Source organism: Parasteatoda tepidariorum, chromosome 10 (genome assembly GCF_982258835.1).
Source record: "Parasteatoda tepidariorum strain Cologne lab strain chromosome 10, Ptep-v5.0, whole genome shotgun sequence".
In the NCBI taxonomy this organism is placed as follows: domain Eukaryota; kingdom Metazoa; phylum Arthropoda; class Arachnida; order Araneae; family Theridiidae; genus Parasteatoda; species Parasteatoda tepidariorum.
The window spans coordinates 104319665-104339304 of NC_141764.1; the positions used below are offsets into that span (position 1 = coordinate 104319665).

The following is a 19640-nucleotide window of genomic DNA, read 5'->3' on the forward strand; positions in this document are numbered from 1 at the left end:
ACCTGCAAATTAGATAAAGAATATACTCCACTGCACCTGGACTATCTTGGTATGTTAAGCTAAAATCAAATCAAATAGAATTATTGGATGATTATGACACGATACTCTGTTAATGTTAGAAAAGGTTTCTAAGGTTATGTATTTCTCAATATTTTAATAGATATGAGTAAGGGAATTATAAATGTTTGAAAAACTATGATAAAAGAAGAAAATCTAATAATTTAACGGATATAGTTGCGAGCAATTTATAGGGTAGGGCAATGAGCCAGTCATTACCATGTGGTGGTTACAAGTGGGGAAACAGCAATGGAGATCTAAGGGAAATTCTTTTATTATGCAGATGTTGGTTACATTATAAAATGTGCTTTGGAATACAGTAAAAATCTTCACGATAAACAATCAGATTTAGCTTTCGTACCAGAGAATAAAATTCCCGATGGATCAAAAAAAAAAAAAAAAGGAAGAAAGAAAGAAAATTATTGACAACATTATAAGATAAAGATCTTTATGTTCTTCCATACAGACATTTGAAACAGTATTTGCAAATGGGAATAGAATTGCAAAAAAGTGCACATGAATCTCCTTGATTGATGAAATAAATAGACTTAAACGTAGAAATGAGCACTAAAACCAACTAATGATTTCGAAAAAGATTTTAACAAACTTATATATAATTCAGTGTTTTGAAAAATGGTGAAAAACATTAGGAAAAAAAAACTTGCGGTTAGATTGTGCCATAAATCCAAGAAAGCTGAAAAACTTATAGTTAAACCGATGAAGAATTAGTTTTCAAGGGAAGAATTATTTTCAATGAAAATGTTTTCGCTGTACATCATATGACTAAAACTAAAATACTTTTTAATGAATGTTCGAATGAGCATTTTAGATACGTATTTAATGTATCATTTTCATTATAATGTGATGAAATCTAAATATGGGGAACAAATTGAATTATTATAATATACAGATGCGGTAGTTTCATTTACGATATAAATTTTTTTTTATAAGGACATGAAAACTATGATTGATTACTTCAGATTATCCGGAAAATGAGTAAATAAAAAAGTTTTGGGCAGGATGAAGGTTGAAAATAATTACGGAGGAATTTATTTGATTAAGATCTAAGATGTAAGACTGACAAAAACGCAATGCGAAAAAAAAATAAATAAATCTAAAGATATTCAAAAATATGTAGTTCAAAATAAGTTATCTTTCGAGGATTAGATTCACCAACAAGTCGGGTACGGAACCATGGATCTCATTAGAAGCGCAAAACATTCTGTAGGAATAAATAATATTGCTATATTAGGGAAAGATCGCAAACGTCACAGGAGCTCTGGAACAATAAAAAATAAGAAGCATAAAATCTGTGAAAAGTAATGAAATTTAAGGAATAAAGATTTAATGATTATAAAGCATTAAAACTTTTATCTAACACAGATTCTTCTTGATGAGTACTTAGATTAGTCATAATGGAACCTTTTGATTAACAGTTTTTTAAGCTGTAAAACGAAAAAGAGTTTTTCGTCAACTAAATTTTAGCACTGCGCTAACTCTCTCAAATTATCTTGTTTTAATCATATGAACGTTATTTATCTAGTTAATGACCTCCCTTCCATCTCAGCTCTGCATATTCTTTCTTTGTTTTCATCCCTCGGTCATCATCATTTCTTTTTCGCCCCATATCAATTTTTCTCACCCTCTTTTCTTTTTTTTTTTTTGTTAGTAACTGTGTTTTCTCTTGTTTCGAATCTATTCTGTTTTCGCAGGTTTCAGTTCCTGATGATGAAGGTTGTATTCGAGTTTTCAAAACATGACGATTTTTTTCCTCATCTAAACCATGAAGTAAAAAAAATTTCTTATTTTTAGGTAGATCTTTCGTTTTAGTTTTCTTGGGATTAAAAGTTTGATAAAAAAAAATATTATTTCAGTTCAACTTTATTTCTCTTAAATTTTAACTTGTAAGTTGTTTGAGCTGACCAAGAAAATTATTTCAATAATAAAAAAATTAGTTAAGAGAATTGTTAAGCATAAAATTTTGCTTACTATTAATGACGTAACAAATTTATATTACATAATTTACTATTCATTTACATCTGTTCTGCACTAAAGTTAAACTCATTTTCTCAAAAGTGCTCTTTTTAATAGGATGAATCCAATAATGATTTAGCAAATTAAACAAAAAAACTTCATAGTTTTTAACGTCAAGGGAAATATTAGGCATTAAAAGATGAGTTTTGAGAGAATCTTTTTTTAGTGGAAAAACAAGTTTTAAAATTAAAGGTGATGTGTACCAAAACATATCAGTAGGCAAACAAAAGAAAATCCACAGTTTTAGATCCACAATTGAACAATATATGTACACAAGGTGTCTTAAAAGTGTTTAGGATCAAAATTTTACATATTTAAAAAATTAATCCGTCACCGCCTCATAAAAAATATACAAAAGCATGCTGGGTTGGACAAAATTATGGAAACACTTTTATTCTAACTCGTTTTTTTTACGTCATTTCATAACTCATTTGTAATAAATTACGAACGAAAAATAATGCTTTTAAACACTCTGCCACAAAAAATCTAGTTATAACCTTGTAAATTTTACGAATCATTTTGGCTATTATAAAAGATAATTTTACAAAATTTCGCGAAGTTAAATATTCATGGAAATATGGATATTTCTATAAAAAACAAAACAATTTTTACCCTCAGTTTTCCAACTAAAACTGCAGTAATACCCCAAGAATTAAACAAAATTTTTTGAATCATTTTTAGTTAATATAAGAAATATTTTAAAATTTGAAAATAATTCGTTAAAAATTACGCAAGAAACTAGCATTTAAAGCAATCCTTTCATACTGCGCATGCGCGGAATACATTAAATAATTTTTTTTTCTCCATAGTTTTGCTCTGAATCGTATTTGGTAACCTAAGATAAAAGGCTGATTTGAATACCTTGAAAATGTAAAAAGTTTCGATCAATTTTCTAAGTAGCTTTTGTACAGTACCCAAATCGTCGACCGAATAGTTCCCAAGAAATTGAATTTTAAAAATTCTTTAAAATTCGATTTCTCAGCAGGTATTAAACCGATTTCGCTCTAATTTTGTGTTTTGCCAAGGGAAATTATATACTTTAAAATGATGTTAATTTTTTTATACCTTACCATTTGAAGTTTTTTACATTTTACCATTATTAAATAAAGACAATAAATATTTGCTAAGGTCATATTTTATATTGAATTCGTTGGAAAAACAAATTTCATAGTTGTGTGCGATTTCAATTCGATGAAGAAGTTCTCGACTTAAGCTGAAATACGCAAAAAATAAAATTACCATTAAAGGGGCATTAACATTAAAATTAACATTCCTAGATTGCGGCCACATCTTATTTTTTCGGGGATCGGAAATCCAAATCCGTCGAAAAAAAGGTTATTCAGAGAAAGTATGTTTTTTTTGGTCTGGTTCCGTGGTTTAAAATATCGTCGGCACTAGTTAATTAGCATATGTGAGGTCACCCTCTCAAATTTTTAAAATTGAGTCCAAGAACGTGAAAATCCGATCATTAGATCAAAAGTTATTCTGGATTTTTTATTTTGCGAACTGTACTTTCATTTTTTAAAGAGAGCTCTAACTGAAAGGGGTTTTCAGCAAATTTTATTTCATAGAAAATTACAAAATTTTATAACAAATGATAATATCCTACAATGATGGTCCGGAAACAAAATGCGATATAAAGAAATATGCCGTATTAGTGAATGTCCTTTTTAATAAATCTTAGTATAAAATATAATTTGTTGGAAAACCTCTTATATTTCGCAGTTTTCTATCCAAAAACTTGCTAGAAATCTCCAGAAGATTTCAAATATTTTTTTCGCTTTAAGTAATGACTGATTACCCACTATTGAAGAAAACTTTACTTATCTCTCTCTCGAGACCTTCAGTTTATAAGCTCACACTTGATTTAATTTCAAAAGCAACAAATAAATGAGCGAGAGAGGCATTCGATGTTACCGGATAAAAATTCTTAAAATTTGTACTGAGATTTTTTAAAAATAAGAAACGCTCATTTTTGACCATTAGTGTCATCCGGCCACTTTGAAATTTAATCACTCGTTTGATTGCCGTGGTAAATATCTGATTGTAGGCTCATATTGACGTTTGGGTTCACCAAAATGGGACGTCACCAAGGGTGGACATAGCAACCTTTTTTGAAAATAGTATCGACGTCTCAAAAATCACACGAGACTGCACAAATGAGTGACACTAAGGGCCATCCTCAAAAGATGCTCGGAACAAAGGAAATTAAAACGGTTTATGACAAGGAAAGGGGTCACATCACGAAGTTTAGTGAAATAAAAATACTTAAATTGATATTTTTTCATTTAAACGAGTGCATATGTCATTAAATACGTACGTGTAGATGGCCAGAAGGAACTTCCTCTGATGCAGTCTCACTCTTCCAGGACACACGTGCTTCACGAGTTTTGTATGCTTGTATATGAGCCACGTTTCTCTCAATACACTTGCTGCAGCATTTTTTAGCTGAAACACAACAGAAATGAAATAAGCCACTCCAAAGGATGACTACCATGAGTTATGCAGTTAATCTGATGGGATGAACTACAAAAAACGTGTTTTGCTTAATATCATAACGTAAAGTCATCGGGAGTAGGCAATAATAATAATAAAACAAGGAAATTATTTTAGTTTTATTATTTGAAGTGCTTAAGGCTAAAATCAGGTGAGGGTGCTAAAACCAGGTAAGGGGCATTTTTAGAGAGGCTAAAGAAACATAGTGGTCTCCGAATTATTTCATTACCGAATCATTAGAAGACGGAACCCATAATTCTTTGCCTTATTCTATTTACCACTCTCTAATTTGAAAGTAAAAATCTAAAAACTAATGTGGATTAGTTGTGTTAAGATTAAAGTGAAACCAAAAACAATTCTGCTGCATGCCCATATTAATGCACCCATTATGCTATTAACATTCATTAAATAAATACCCCTGAAAATGTCGCCAACCTGGTTTCTTCCACATCGGTATATGCCCTTCAATTTTGTGCATGATTTCGTAGTTTCTTCAGTGCTGAGTAATTGATTTTTTTTTTATTCATCCCGTACGAAAATGGGTATATTTAACTAGTATTACATATAAACGAAATACCTATTTTAATGAAGGTATAAATGTTTTGTATCATTTACTAACTGTCATTAGAACTGTAAAATTATTTGCTCTGAGGCATAGGCAAAATTTGTTTAGAATTACTGTATTCATTAAACAATTTTTTTTTAAAAATATTTTCGTTATCATTGTATTTCCAATATTCATTGTATCATACATATTAAATGTAAGTTAAAGAAACAGTTCCATTATATTTTGACAAATTAGAAGATATTAAATGTTAGCTTTCATTATTACAAAAAAAAGAAGAATGAAAAGAAGAAAAAAAGAAACTGAGTACTTTTGTAATGATTATTCTCCCCAAAGAAATCTAATAGTCACAGAGAGGAAAATCTCTTTTTGAGTATAATATACATGTCATTTTTTTAAATCAAAATATTACTTAAAAATCAACTATTTCATTTTAAATCATATTTTTACTTATAAACTATTTTTTACTTTTTTTAACAAAGGAATTCAGACTTGAAAAAAAGGTTATTCACCTATGAATAATAAAGCAAATTGATTCTTAAAAAAAAGAAGATAATTCCTTCATGGATGTATAAAATGAAAATTGTAACAGAACTAGTTTAAAAATTGCCTCCACGCCATCTTGTGGCGTAAACAGTAACGAATGAGTTGAACGACAGCAATCGAAGGGAGAACATCTAAATAATATCTCCGTTTTAGTGTTTTGTAGTTAATTTGTGTTTAATTTGTAACTGTTTTCTGCGCTCTGCTATTGAATCTAAATAAATAGTTTCAGAGCTAGCTCGGTGTTTTTATTTCTTAGAATATAGTTACAAAATTATAAAACAGACGAAATAAGACTTATCACGCACTCATGGATGGGACGTCTCACTATCAATAGGATCAAATTACATTGTCAACGAAAGGCTATAATCTTATAAAATGCTGTAAGAAGAAACCTTATAATTTCATATATCTGAAATGATTTTCATTTTAGGATAAACTTTATGCAAGGATTTTTCATCTTTGAAAACCCATAGACTACTTCAATTTGAAGTTGTTATGTAGAAGGTTGTTTCTCAAGATTTTAGATTGAGATAATGTGCATAGAATAGAACAGATTGTCACTGACCTCGTTTTAAGGTTAGGATAAAAAAAACTCTTTTACGATTACCTGAAAAGGTTTTCACCGAGTGAAAATAAACCTTACTTTGCTATCTAGAATATAACTCAGGATAACACAATTCGTTTGTGGCATGTCATTATCCCACAATATGCAATTCTGCTCATTCGTGAAATTTACAGGGTATTCTTAATTAGAATGACTACTTCAAAACGGTTTAAAAGAAAAGCGGTTAAATTAAAACAAAAAACTTTTGCAGTGAGTTTATGTGATGACAGAAAATAAATTTTTTTTCCAAGAGCTTCTATTTTAAGCTCAAATTTTTTTGACAGGTAGCATTGCAAGTATCCAAAGTAAAGAAGAGAAAAAAAAGGAGAGAAAAAAAATACATGACACTGTATCAAAGGGAAAACAATAGATAACCCCACCATAGTTTTCGTAATCTTGCAATGCATGAAAATCACATTACGATATTTAGAAATGTCCAATATCATCTTTCTCGTGTCGCATTCAGAGGACGAAATTTGCAAAGGAAAAAAAAAAAAAAAACGCGAACTTGCAGGGTCATCAGTCGAATATATTTTGGATAAAAATCAGACACAAGCGGAGAAACAAGTCATGTCCTGTCTCATGAATTTGCTTCGGGATTTTTTTTTCTCATCCGTTTGAAAACCGTTTGTTTAATTTAGGAAAGTAAAGATGCTTACTCTTTTCGAAAGCTGAGTGTCCATCATGAAATTATGAACGTGTTTCTCAGCTCGTGTCAGTTCCAGCTTTCGTGCTATAACAGCCACCACAAGAGCGGTACAGCCAGCACCCTGAGAAGAAAACAACAATTTAATGAACAGCAGACACGACAAAAACACAATTTTAACAATTCTAAAATAAATAAATTACTCCATTCACTTTCTTTTATGTAAGGAGTTTTCAGTAAGAATCACTTTGTTTCAATAATATTTGACAAAAAGGAGGACAAAAGTCCGGAGAAATGGGATAGCAAGTTAATATTTAAGCAAAAAAGAAACAACAAAGCTATCAAAATTTGTCAAAGCGCAATGAAAACTGTAGGATGTAAATAATGAAACCAATTTGATTGCCTATAAAAACTTGAAGGTTTTCTAATAAACTTTCCGTTTTCCTCCCTGTAACCCAACAGGTTTTGCTGTTCTGTACACCCGCCTTTCGTAATAGAGATTTTTGTTTTTTCTTAGTTGAATAATAATTTGTGATCTCTAATGTATTCTTTATCTAAATCATTTCTGATAAGGAATCTAACAGCACATGCATTAAGGGTGGTCTTTACGAAACACCTTGTGTATCAAATCATATACACGGAGTCTCAAAGGTTCTGATGTAAACTTGTAAGAGACGTAGGGGATGGTTTCAAATTGAAAAACAACCAATGACCGGAAACGTAAGGAGAAAATGCCACCACAAGCAAAAATATTTGAAAAGACAGTGATTAATTTAGACTGCGAGAATTATTCGAAAACATTTATTGATATCGTGATTACAAATGGTGATTTAGATAAATTCGGTTGATTATTTTACGAGAGATGCTCTAAGTTTGCAGCATAAGACACCAAGCATACCGGGCACTGATAGAACAAGGATTGCCGAACACACCGATTCATATGATTGTAGCAGAACAGCAAACGAGTCTTAACACACGCACCCCAGCGGATTGTCCAGACTCATGATCTAATATAGCGGGAAATAGATGATAGAAATGATAGCGATTTCATATACAACCAAATGATTTCGGTATCATAATCCTGATGATGAGAGTGAAAATGTAAACAGCGGACACTCCAAGAAAGTTATAAAAGAATTGAACGAAATCATATGGCTACAAAAGATGTAAAGATCAACCGAGAAACTGCACTGTAGTCCTTATAAAGGGAAGGAAGCCCAACAGCCAAAAGCAAAACTTTAAGCACGTAAATAACTCTACTAGTGGGTCGTGGGTGACCGATGCAGAAATTTGTTTTTACAGACTTCTCTCTATTGAACTCGTTCACTATAATTATAATTGTGGTCAGCAGATGACCCTGGAAATAAAAAACACACTTGTTTTTATTGATCAAGATGCGAATATTAACAACAACAAAAATTAAAAACACTATGCTTTCTTTGTCACAGCAGACAATAATTGACTTTCCAGCAGGATTCCGCACCAGCAAGCAAAAATAAGGAAAATTGGATAATTATCATGATGCCAAGTTGGCCAACAAGTAAAAACAATGCTGGTTTACACAGACAACCGATAATAAGCATATATATATTAAATACGGCAGTATCGCCATCATTAATTTTTAGCAATGCATATAAATACGGAAATATCGCGATTAATATATAACTATAATTATCGAACTCGATAACGTTTCGTATCAAAAAAGTAAAATTGCGAATATCAGACACAATGATAATTAATGTATATTGGCCGCTTTTGGCAACGAGTTTAGTAACCTTTCAAAATTATCTTGTTACAAACTTTTATGGTAACCAAGCCGAATGCACAGCATAACTGTATTTTAATTCTTCTGGCGCTTTCTCCAATTTTAACGCTTTAATTAGTTTCAAACAATATATTAAGGTTTAGATGTTGTTAGCACTCAAGTACTTTGTCGATTTTAACTATTTTCAAGAAATGTGCACGATAATTGAATTTTGGTAATAATTTAAAATCTGTCCAGCAGCTATTAAATCCCCCTTAAATATAGAATAATATTAGTTCGGGAGATTTCAGAATAGTAGGCAGCAGAAAAAAACTATTTCCATCAGATAAGATCCTAACTGTTCCATTATCTGCTGTAACATTCCGTCACCAATAGTTTACCGGAAACATAGCCCTATTTATGTTTAAAATTTCTACAAACATTTCAAAAAGGATCAAAAATAAATCTAAATAATTACTTCGTAGCAAAATTTTTTCTATAAAAATGCAAAATTATTCAAAATAAATACTTAACGTGTAACTAATTATTCAACACTACTTAAATTATTACTTAAGACAACTTAACAAAATGAATCCAACTAAATACTTAGCTTATTCTTTAACACTACTTAAATTATTACCAAAGACAACCCAATAAAAAGAATAATAACTATAGTGTTGCAAATAGTTAGAGATATACCCAAGTTTATGGTGCCCCGTGAGAGAAATAAATATATACATGATATTATTGTAAATGTTGATACATTTTATTTGGCGAACTAAACTATTGACCCATTGTTAAAATTCTATATATATATTTCTCTTACACGGCGACAAAAAAAAGCCTCATTACAACACCCCGAATGGCAACGCTAGAAAATCGACCAATGATTGCAGCTAAAAATGTCACATGCCAATCTAGCTGAGGTGGCTCACCATATAGAGCTTTTAAAAACGGAAACTGAAATAACCAGAGAGAACATTATCAGCTGCGGCAATCTCATACCATTAAGCTGGCAGAAGTGAGTGGTCTTTGTCGATAGATCTCTATTTTAGTGGTTCCCTGTTGGACACGGTGGAAGCATGTTGAATTTGAAGAAGAGCCTCAGAGCTGATATAAATCTTGATAGGCTAAATTAAGCCTTACCTATTGAAACGCAGTGCTATAAGCGAAAGCAGAGAACACGCCGCACTTTACTATACTCAATACTCTATTTTAGTATTTTGTCGAGAGCGCTTTTTTTCACGAATTTATATATTACGAATTTATTTGACGATTTTTTATTTATATCACGAATTTATTTGTTCTATTATTGTTATTAGTTATTCATTGAAAGATGAGTCTCAGTCGTGCTGTTACGCTTTAGGATTTTATACTATAGCGCATTTCTAATAGGTTTAACGAATTACATGTCATTTACTTGAATTCAAATTTATTTTAATGACTTAGTATTTACTAAAAAGAAGTAATTTTTTTTTAAAAAAAAGTTGTTATATGGATTTGAATGATTGTTTTGAATTCTTAGAATTTTGAGCATTTGCAATGTACCTAAGTTAGTAGCGAGAGAAGCGAGCTTGGTTTGCGAAGCAAACCATATAAGATTGCGTAGCAATTTTCGGGGGTTGGCGAGAGTTAGCGAGCAGGAGGCGCAGCCCACTAGTAACATAAATTAGTCAAATTGGAAAAATATCTCGGTATATTGTTCAGTATCAATAATTTTGACACTATATCGCGATATTCGTTATGTTCGTGTTGTTAACAACTAGAAAAAGCATTCTTGTGATTTTCTTGGTGTGTAGGCCAAGATCTTGAATCCAATGGATTTTTTGATTTGGTCCGAACAAGAGTTCAGTAAAGAGAAAATTTTGTGACTTTCTTAGCTTCGCGTTAACTAAATATCATAATATGAATGATAGATTTCAAATTTAAGGATATTTTAATGTTCAACAAAAGAATAGTTTCTAAAATGGAATTTAATAGCCTGTTGGTGATTTCCACAAATGCTTACGATTAAGAATTATTATGTATAATATTATAAAAAATTGTCAAACGTTTTTAACAAAGTTTTGAAAATAGGCGGTTCAAGACCATAATGTCAAATTTCTCATATTTTACAATAACTTCAAAACACTTACGTTTATTATTTCTAGTTTATTATAAAAATTCATTTCATAATCAAGATTTATCATAAGAAAATATTTGAATTTTTTTTACAAATTTCGTGTTCTATATTGTTTTGTGTAGTTCAAGTGAAGTGTCAAGTTTGTAACCAAAGATAATATTTTTTCACTAACTACTCAGTAGATGATATGTACTACCATTTTTAAGATTGCTTTCATGGTTGTTTGAATTATCATTTTAAAAAGTTATCTTGAGATTAAAAACTACTTTTAAAGAATTTTAGATTTTCAAAGGGCATTTTTTTAAATGTTATCAGGTTTGTTACCATACATTTGAATTTTGTTAGAGAAACTTCATTAACAGGTTCAAAGTAACCCTATTTGAGGTTTATAGCATCCTAAACTTAAAAAGGCAGTAAAAAAAATTCAGTTAGGAAAAATGGGTTTGGTCTTTTGCCCGTTAATGTATTCCTTTTATTTTTTTTAAGTTTAGGGATGACTTATTAAATCTCCACAGGTCTAAAATTTAATTCAATCTTGATTCTGACTATTAAAACGTGTGCAAGATCACATACAAGAATCAATATTAATCACCAACAATGATCCATTTTAAATTTATTCTTAAAATGATTTCAGTATGAAATTTAAAAATCACCTATACAAGTAAAAGTTAATTTGTTTTCATTCTGTAAAAAAGACGAAGCCGTTGTTTGCTTTGTAGTCTCGCTACAGACGTTTTCCTCTTACAAGAAGATTCCTGATCATGCCCCTTTGAACCCTTACTTTTATTTAAATTATCTTAAAGACATGGTTTTTAACAACAATTGTCAGCTTAAAGCCAAAAAGGTAATACGAATTGACGAATAGGCTTAGAAGAAAGAAGTTTTCTCGTTAAATATAGTATCGTTATTTGGGGACTCACTTGAAAAGCTCGCCATTAAACTACAATAAAACAGCTGCGATTTTTGACAACATTTGTTGGCAAACAGAAAAAAATAACGTAAAATCTAAATAATTTAAAAGGTAAAAAGTACCCCAATTCAGAAAAACATACTTTCTCTTTGTTTTTCGTTCGATTCAGACCTTCAAAATAGGGTGAGCGTGACTGCAATCTACAATATATGGTTCTTATCAAAAAATTTTAAACCCCTAAATGTTGTTTTTATTTTTTGTAGTCATAGCCATTTTTGTTTTTGGAAATTTTTACTGAGAATTATAAAAAAAAACAGTCACTTATAGATAATATATTTTTTATGTTTATTAATTTTTTGTATATTTTAATAATGAGAGGAAAGTTTTTGAAATGCAGGGTATACATATTTTTTACAATATTTTACACTACATAAGTTCTCGTCGCTGTTAAGTTCTCCGAAAACAAAAATGAAAAATTTCGGCTTTTTTTTAAAAATTTTATTGGTCAGAAACTATTTGACCTGTTTCCTTCAACTTTTGGATTTCTTGTCAATTAAATTGAAGTGAACGGAAAATAATGTCATTCATTTAAATTGCGAGCAATAAATCAGAATGAAAGACCAATGACATACCATAAGGCCAGTACTGACAGATATACCTCTGCCGCAGTAAGTGTTGGGAACTATATCACCGTAACCCACAGAAAGAAATGTTATGGCAGTGAGCCACATCGTATTGAGCAAATTCGCATGTTCTGGATCGTGATACCTACAAAAGAAGAGAACATTTTATTTTTATAACTTATGTGAACGAGTAATCAGTGGTTATGGGTAACAATGACGTCGAGCTAATCGTAGCCATGCAACACAAAAGACGAGGTATATTTCAAAAACAAACACTTTGTTAGACCCATAGTTCACCTGTCTTTTGGTTTATATTCAAATCTACAAGTTGAACATTGATAGCCGGAGATTATAGTCTTGTTTCCATAACTTCCGCTCCATAGTCTTATATGTCTATTATATCTACATATGAACTATATATGTTAGGTATATAATAAATATTATGTCCCAGGCAAATATTACATAACTTGGGCATCACAATTTCAAATCTGGTGAGGGGGCTGCAACTTAGAAATGCTTGGAATCTCTAAACGCTTTTTATTTCTAACAAAATATTTTTAATTTGTCTTAAATATTAAAAAAAAAACACAATGAAAATGAAAAAAGATATTTATATGCTCGTTATGAAAACTTTTGAAAATTGATAATTTCCTCATGCATAAAATATTTTGCTTTAACCAAGTATTTACACACTAAAACAATATAATTTTACAATTTTAAAAATGTTACTGTTTTCATGCTTCTTTTGACTGGATGCCTGGGACCCTCTCCATTCATGAATATTCCCCTCCCTCAACCTTTTTACCCAGAATTTTCGTACAGTTTTCATACTCTTTTCAATAATTTATATTAATTTAAGTCAAAATATTTTATTTAGAATTTTAATAATGTATGGCTATGAAGAATTAACGACGGCAAGCACGGGCTGACAGCTTAACAATTTTTCAAATTTGTATTTATTTAGAAAATAGTAATTCGCCATTAAAATTTCTTTAATTTATAAAATCATTCCATTGTACATTTTTGAACATGAATGAAAAAAAAATTTAAAACTACTTTTTGTTGGATTTTATATTTAATTATAAAAAATATTACTACAAACTAACAAATTTTTTTCTTAGCTACTAAATTTGCTAATAAAAAAAATATATAAAGCTAATAAATTTAGATCAGTTTTATTTTAAGACTGTATTTTTTCCACCCATTTTTCTCATATTCAGGAAGAGCCAATGTATGCATTTTAAACAATTGAATAAAGGATTAACGATGAAGCAGTTCTAAAAAAACCGGTAATCAACGGTTTTTCTCGAATCTTTCAACTCATAAAATTGTTGCTCTTTCTCAATCTTTTTTTACAACTCAACGTAAGAGTTGAAGGATATAAGATGCAGATAAAATAATGATTCTTTTGATAAAATGTAAGCAAAATGATATTTAACTCTATAATCCAATCGAAAAACAACTTTAGTAGATAATGGGAAATAGTCTATAGAGGGTCAATATTTCACTATATAGCGTAAATATTTCATTTAAAAAGCAGACCCATTTCTTGGATTTACTATGAGTGTACAACTCCATTGCCTCGTAATTTTTAACACAACCCAGAAAACAAGGGAACTCTTAAAGTAAATATTGAGACAAATTAACCTTCATGAAGGTTTTCTAGATGGAACTTACCCGCATTTGCGTTACATGGAGATCAAAACGTCCTACGATTAGCCCGATGCCAAGGGGATTTCAACCCATGATCCGTCTACTACCACAGAGGATATTTTACGTCAGCACTGTGGCAGAACTCGTATAGACCAGCCATCTCAGTGGTTCGAACCTGGATCACCTCATTGGCAGACGGATCCCCGAACTATCCAACGGCTTTCGTGGTTCACATAGTTACATTGATGTGGATCATTTAAACAAATTAGAAAATCTTAAATTACAAAATAAAATAAATTGTGGTTTACATTTTAGTAGATGATTGGAGGAATGATCGAAGCGATAGAATTCAAGTAAATAAGCTTTAAAGTTTAGACGTTTATTTTCACCAAGCATCCAATTAACGAAAACCATTTACACTTCGTTTGCATCTTTTGCATTTTAATTAACAATAAAAAGACTCTAAAATTACAGGTAGACCGTATCCTCTTAGAACATTCTTCTACTCTGACTCACGTGATTCCTTTATGAACTGAAATATATATTTGGAATGAAAAGATTTGAGCAAAATAAATGAATGTTGTATTATGAGAAAAAAATAAAAGCTTTCCTCTATAAATCTCATTTTTTCTTCATTTATTCGAACAGTGTGTGCGTTTTCGATAAACAATCCATCTACATCTTCAGCCCTGGTTCATATTCATTGAAATTTACTTTATTACATTTTTATGGATCCTGGGAGCAACAACGTGAGTTTCAAAATCATCCTTTACGAAAGGATTGCGTACTCACCACAGTTCAAATGCACGTTTACATTTAAGATGGATACGAACCAATTTTTTTCCATTCGTAATTTTTGTCAAATATTTAGAAAATAAATTCCTATGAAAATTATAGTAAATGAAATTTTTTTCCAATGAATATAACTAGTTTTGCTCTATATTTGTGAAAATTCACTTAGTTAAAAAAAAATTAAAATACGATTTGACAACAAGAAAATAAAATCATGAATTATGATGGTCTGTGATGAATCTGTGTGTCATTCTTCAAATATTGTGTCAGTTCAAAAAAGTAACTCATCCGGCATTGAGTTTCTAACTCATAAAAATGACTCTCATGAGGTAGCTGAATTCGCTTACTTTAAAAAATTGCGGGTTGCAAAATTCAAAGTTTAAAATGGTAAATGATAAATTCATAAGATTAATACGTTGCTTTCAGTTTGTTTTAGAAATTTTACTTTTTTTTTACAAATTGGAAAAAAAATGGATGTTTTTGTTACTATTCATTCCTTTGAAATACCTAAATATCAGATACATCTCGAAAAGCATTCTTTAGGACTACAGCAGCGAAGAAATTACCTCTCACAGAGCCTGAGGGTCCAGCTTGCGATAATCCAGAGAGAGACCATGAAAACGAGCAGAACCGTTCCAGGGCAAATTGTCATGAGGGTCTTGAGCACGAACCTCGTATTGAAATCGATTCTGTTGAGTGCTCCGATGGACCTCGAGGACGCGTCCGTGAACAACTTACTGTGGAGCAGCATCACCCTGCAGATGAGATAGAGGCGCAAGAACATGGGGAGGGAGAGCATCACGTCCACGGGCACCTGCCTCGAAGCAATCCTATTGCCGTGGTTGGGAAGTTTGGTCACCCAGAGGAAGTAGAATTCTCCTGGTGGAGGATGAATCGAACAGATGGCCACCTCCAGCAGAATGTTGGAGATTCGACGCCACGTCATCGCAATCCTCCAGTCATCAGCTCCATTGTCTATCATGAACAACTGCAAGAACACACAACCAGTTTTAGTTCAAATAAAATGGATAACTTTCTGTCTAATGATCGGACGTTCTAGGACTCCATCTTAATGGTTCGATCTCAAATATGCTAATTAATTAGTGCAGACGACACGAAACCAGACGGAAAATTGTACCTTCTCTCTGAATCCCAAAATATAAAAGGTAGCCTCAGTCTGGGAAATTGGGTACAGATAGTTTAGCCAGGAGAGCGTTCCAAAGTTTGGACCCTCTAATGTTATTTTTACTCTTTGTGTTATTTAACCATATCTCGAGAACTTTTTAAGTAAATTGAAACATTTTTCGACACAATTATTAAATTAAATTTTCCAAAGATAATTATTTGCCAAAAATAAGTTTTAGTAAAGATTTATTATTGTTTTATTATTTTATTCAGTAATAGTCGAAAACATTTTGAATTGTAAGGTAGAAAATTTTTTACATAATTTTAAAGTATCTAACTTCACATGACAAAATACAGGTATTTGAAAGAAATCTTTTGAATAGTTCCCAAGAAACCGAGTTTTAAGTGTATGATTTTTTTAAAATTCGATTTCTCAGGAAATATTCAATCAATTTCGTTCAAATTTTTAATTTTGTCGCATAAAATTAAATGTTTAAAAATTTTTTTTCCAATGCCCACCTGGAATACGACCTTTCGTCATATGGGCATCTGAAGGGCAGATTTGTTGGCCACTCTTTCAGGGGCACCCTATTAGGTGGGCCAACGCTGCTCCCACTGTAAGGACAGAGAGTACAAAGAATGAAAGAACATCCGGATTCGAACCCAGAACCTTTCAGATGCAAGGCCAGTTCCCTGACCCCTACGCAGGCTGGTCGGAAAACTTTAATAAATTGTAATGTAAAAAATTTTATACCTCACAATTCTAATTTTTTTCGACTGTAATTAAATAAAATAATAAAAATAATAAATATTTGCTACAATTTATTTTTGCATGAAATTATACTTGGATAAACAAATTTTATAACTGTGTGCAAAAAACTTTCAATTCGCTTAAAAAAAATCTCGAGATATAGCGGAAATACGCAAAAAGGAAATTTAACATTAAGGGGTCAAAACTTCGGATCGCTGTCCTGACCAAACTATTTGGACCCTATTTCTCAGATTGCGGCTACCCCCTATAATTTGGGGGGGGGGGCAGAAATCTAAATTTTTGATTATTTTAAATGATTTCCCGGGTAAACGTTTTTCCCTCTATCAACTGATGTTTCGACTTAAATATAGTGACCTCCACTCACAAATAATCCAAATATTTTTGTTGTTGTACTTTTTGATAATCATCTAAAAGAATTCATTGCGAATTCTTCTGTTTTACATAGAATGAATTTCAATGAGTTGAAGTAAACGATAAATTTTCAAACGCTGAAATTTCTTTTCAAAATATTTAAATTGTGTTAACCCTATCGGTATTTACTTTCATTTTGAAACTACAAATTCAGCAAACACTCACTTTTCTTCAAATTACTTTTGTAAATGAAACAGAATTTGTCCACAAAGTTTCTTCCGCCGTGGCATTTAAAATAAGAATGCTAAAGCTTAAAAAAAAAAAAAATGACGCTGCTGACAAATAAAAAAATAAAATTCAGAAATTATCTGAAGAAATTAAGAATAATGATAGTTAACAAAATTGCGAACACTAATCGTAATATTTCATGCTTCCGTGCTACAGGTCCTAGGTTCGATCCTCGGGCCGGGCAAGGTTGACTCAGCCTTTCATCACTTCAGTGGATCGATAAATGAGTACCAAGCATGCTTGGGAACTAAACACTGGGGGCTCCGCGTTCGGCTGCCAACCTAACCGGAATATCTGCTCCTGCACCCCAGAGCCCAAGGTCAAGAAAACTGAGATGGGTACAGTAAGCCTTGGCCCTCTATGAGCTGTTGCGCCACTGAGTTTAGTTCAGTTTTTAATCGTAATATTGAACCAAATAATGTTATTACTAAAAGGTAGAAATCAGTTAACGTAGAACTGAAATAATTATCTGCCTACTACCTACTTGTTATAATAAAAATAAGATCGTTTCTGTAAGCTTAAAATAATACCATGGACTACGGTTTCGGCAAATCTTGTTTTTTTTTCTTTCTTTTTTTTTTTTTTTTTTTTTTACGCCCGTGTATTCAAACTTCTCCTGGTAACGGTGAGAGGAAAAGTGTGGAGAGTGAGAAAATCATGTAAAATCGAGACGCCTCTTCTATTTACAAAGAGTATAGTTGGGGAAAAAGAGCACTTAACATTTTTTTGCAATCCCTGTGCTTTTTTTTCTTCAAAAATGTAAAGCAATCGTTTTTCGGGTAAGTCATGTGTTATTTTCTGCTTTTAAATTTTTTAAAATTTACAATTATTATTATTTTTTCTAAACTAACGAAAACTGATTTTGATGACACTGAGAGCAATTGCCTCAACGTAAATGACACAAAAACAATATTTATCAACAAAAAAAAAATACTGAAATCAGAATTGTTATAGAAAAATTTTATTGGGAAACTGTATGCTTAATTGCTTAGATTCTGATTATCTCGAAATTTTTGAAGGATACTGCAGATTGTACAGCATCAATTTATTTGCGAAGATTAAAGGTAATTAAGGTCTCTAAACAAAAATGGTGTAAAATATGGCTAAAAAGAAATAAAATGAGAACCTGAACTTCGAGGGCATGATAGGTCAAGACGAGAGCCAAGAGAAAACCTGTTGAGACGGATATTATTGTCTTCAGAGCAATGGAGAAAACAGAAGCCTGGAAAGAAAAATATAGTTATAAAAACAATTAACAATTGTCGTTATAAACGCATATAAAATGTTAAAAACAGCAAGAAAAAAGATTCAACGATAAAATAGACACATTTGCCTCGTTTTACTTTTGAGCAACTATTTTGATTTAAGTTTAATATCTTTTATAAGCTAAGCGGGGTTGTTCAGAAATGAATAAAAATATCTTCCATTTTCCCTTTTTAAGTGTAATATTTTTCATTTAAACAGTAAAAAAAATTTATTTCTCTGAGAAAAGTTAGACTATAATCATTTACAGCTCGTTATAGCATATACAATTTTTGTATCTTTAATATGAACACTTTGACAGTGACTTGTGAACTTGCCATTATAGCTGATTTCTCTAAATTTGTCATATCGAGCTTTTACTGAATATAGTGTCGGAAAATTATGAAGTTCTTATGCAAAAAAAAAAGAAAAAAAAAGTATCCCGTTAGCAAGATTATAAATCAGCAAGCAATTAATACCCTTCCTATAAGAGTACCATTTCTTTTGCGGGTTCATTTATCACTGTAATAATTTATTTATTTGTTTAACTGATTAACTTATTTTTAGGCAGAAGAACATTGACAAGTTAAATCTTTTCATCGATGTTGTTTTTTAGGTAAAGGGACATTTCCTAGCAACACAGACCCTGTGTGCCATTATTAAACACATTTTTTTCTAATTTAAATCATAGGAATTTCCTTCCCAGCAATATTATTATATCGATTAAAAAATGAAAGAATAGAATAAAATATGATTTATTTTAAAATTAGTTCAAACTTATGTCGAAATATTATAGTTGAAAATATTTTCTGTAAATACTTGAATACAATACAATAAATCTGAAAATAAATTATATGTATTTGGATAAAACTATCTTGCTGTAAACAAGTTTTATCATCAAAAATTCTTTCTTAATTGAAAAGGCATTTTCAGATAGATCGGGGAAAGAAGGTATTTGAACTATTTTAATACCGATTTATTGGAAAACGAAATCTTATTCCATTTACTACTGCCTACTAAAAATTAATTGCTAACGTTAAGATTAAAGTGAAAGCAAAAACAGTTTTGTT

General features: G+C 31.0%; 1 protein-coding gene across 2 annotated transcripts in view; it reads right to left on the minus strand.

The window, feature by feature from the left end:
* The window catches only part of LOC107446561 (small conductance calcium-activated potassium channel protein), a 60171-nt gene that overhangs the window by 25586 nt on the left and 14945 nt on the right, over nt 1–19640 (minus strand). Inside the window, exons 2-6 of one of the 2 annotated variants that reach the window (XM_016061243.4) lie at nt 18455–18550; nt 15359–15780; nt 12357–12492; nt 6962–7072; nt 4412–4539 (exon numbers count right to left, since the gene is read on the minus strand). In XM_016061243.4, the coding sequence (XP_015916729.1) occupies nt 4412–4539; nt 6962–7072; nt 12357–12492; nt 15359–15780; nt 18455–18550 (893 nt within the window). The remainder of the gene's footprint in view (nt 1–4411; nt 4540–6961; nt 7073–12356; nt 12493–15358; nt 15781–18454; nt 18551–19640) is intronic. The other variant, XM_043049274.3, reaches the window with a different exon arrangement.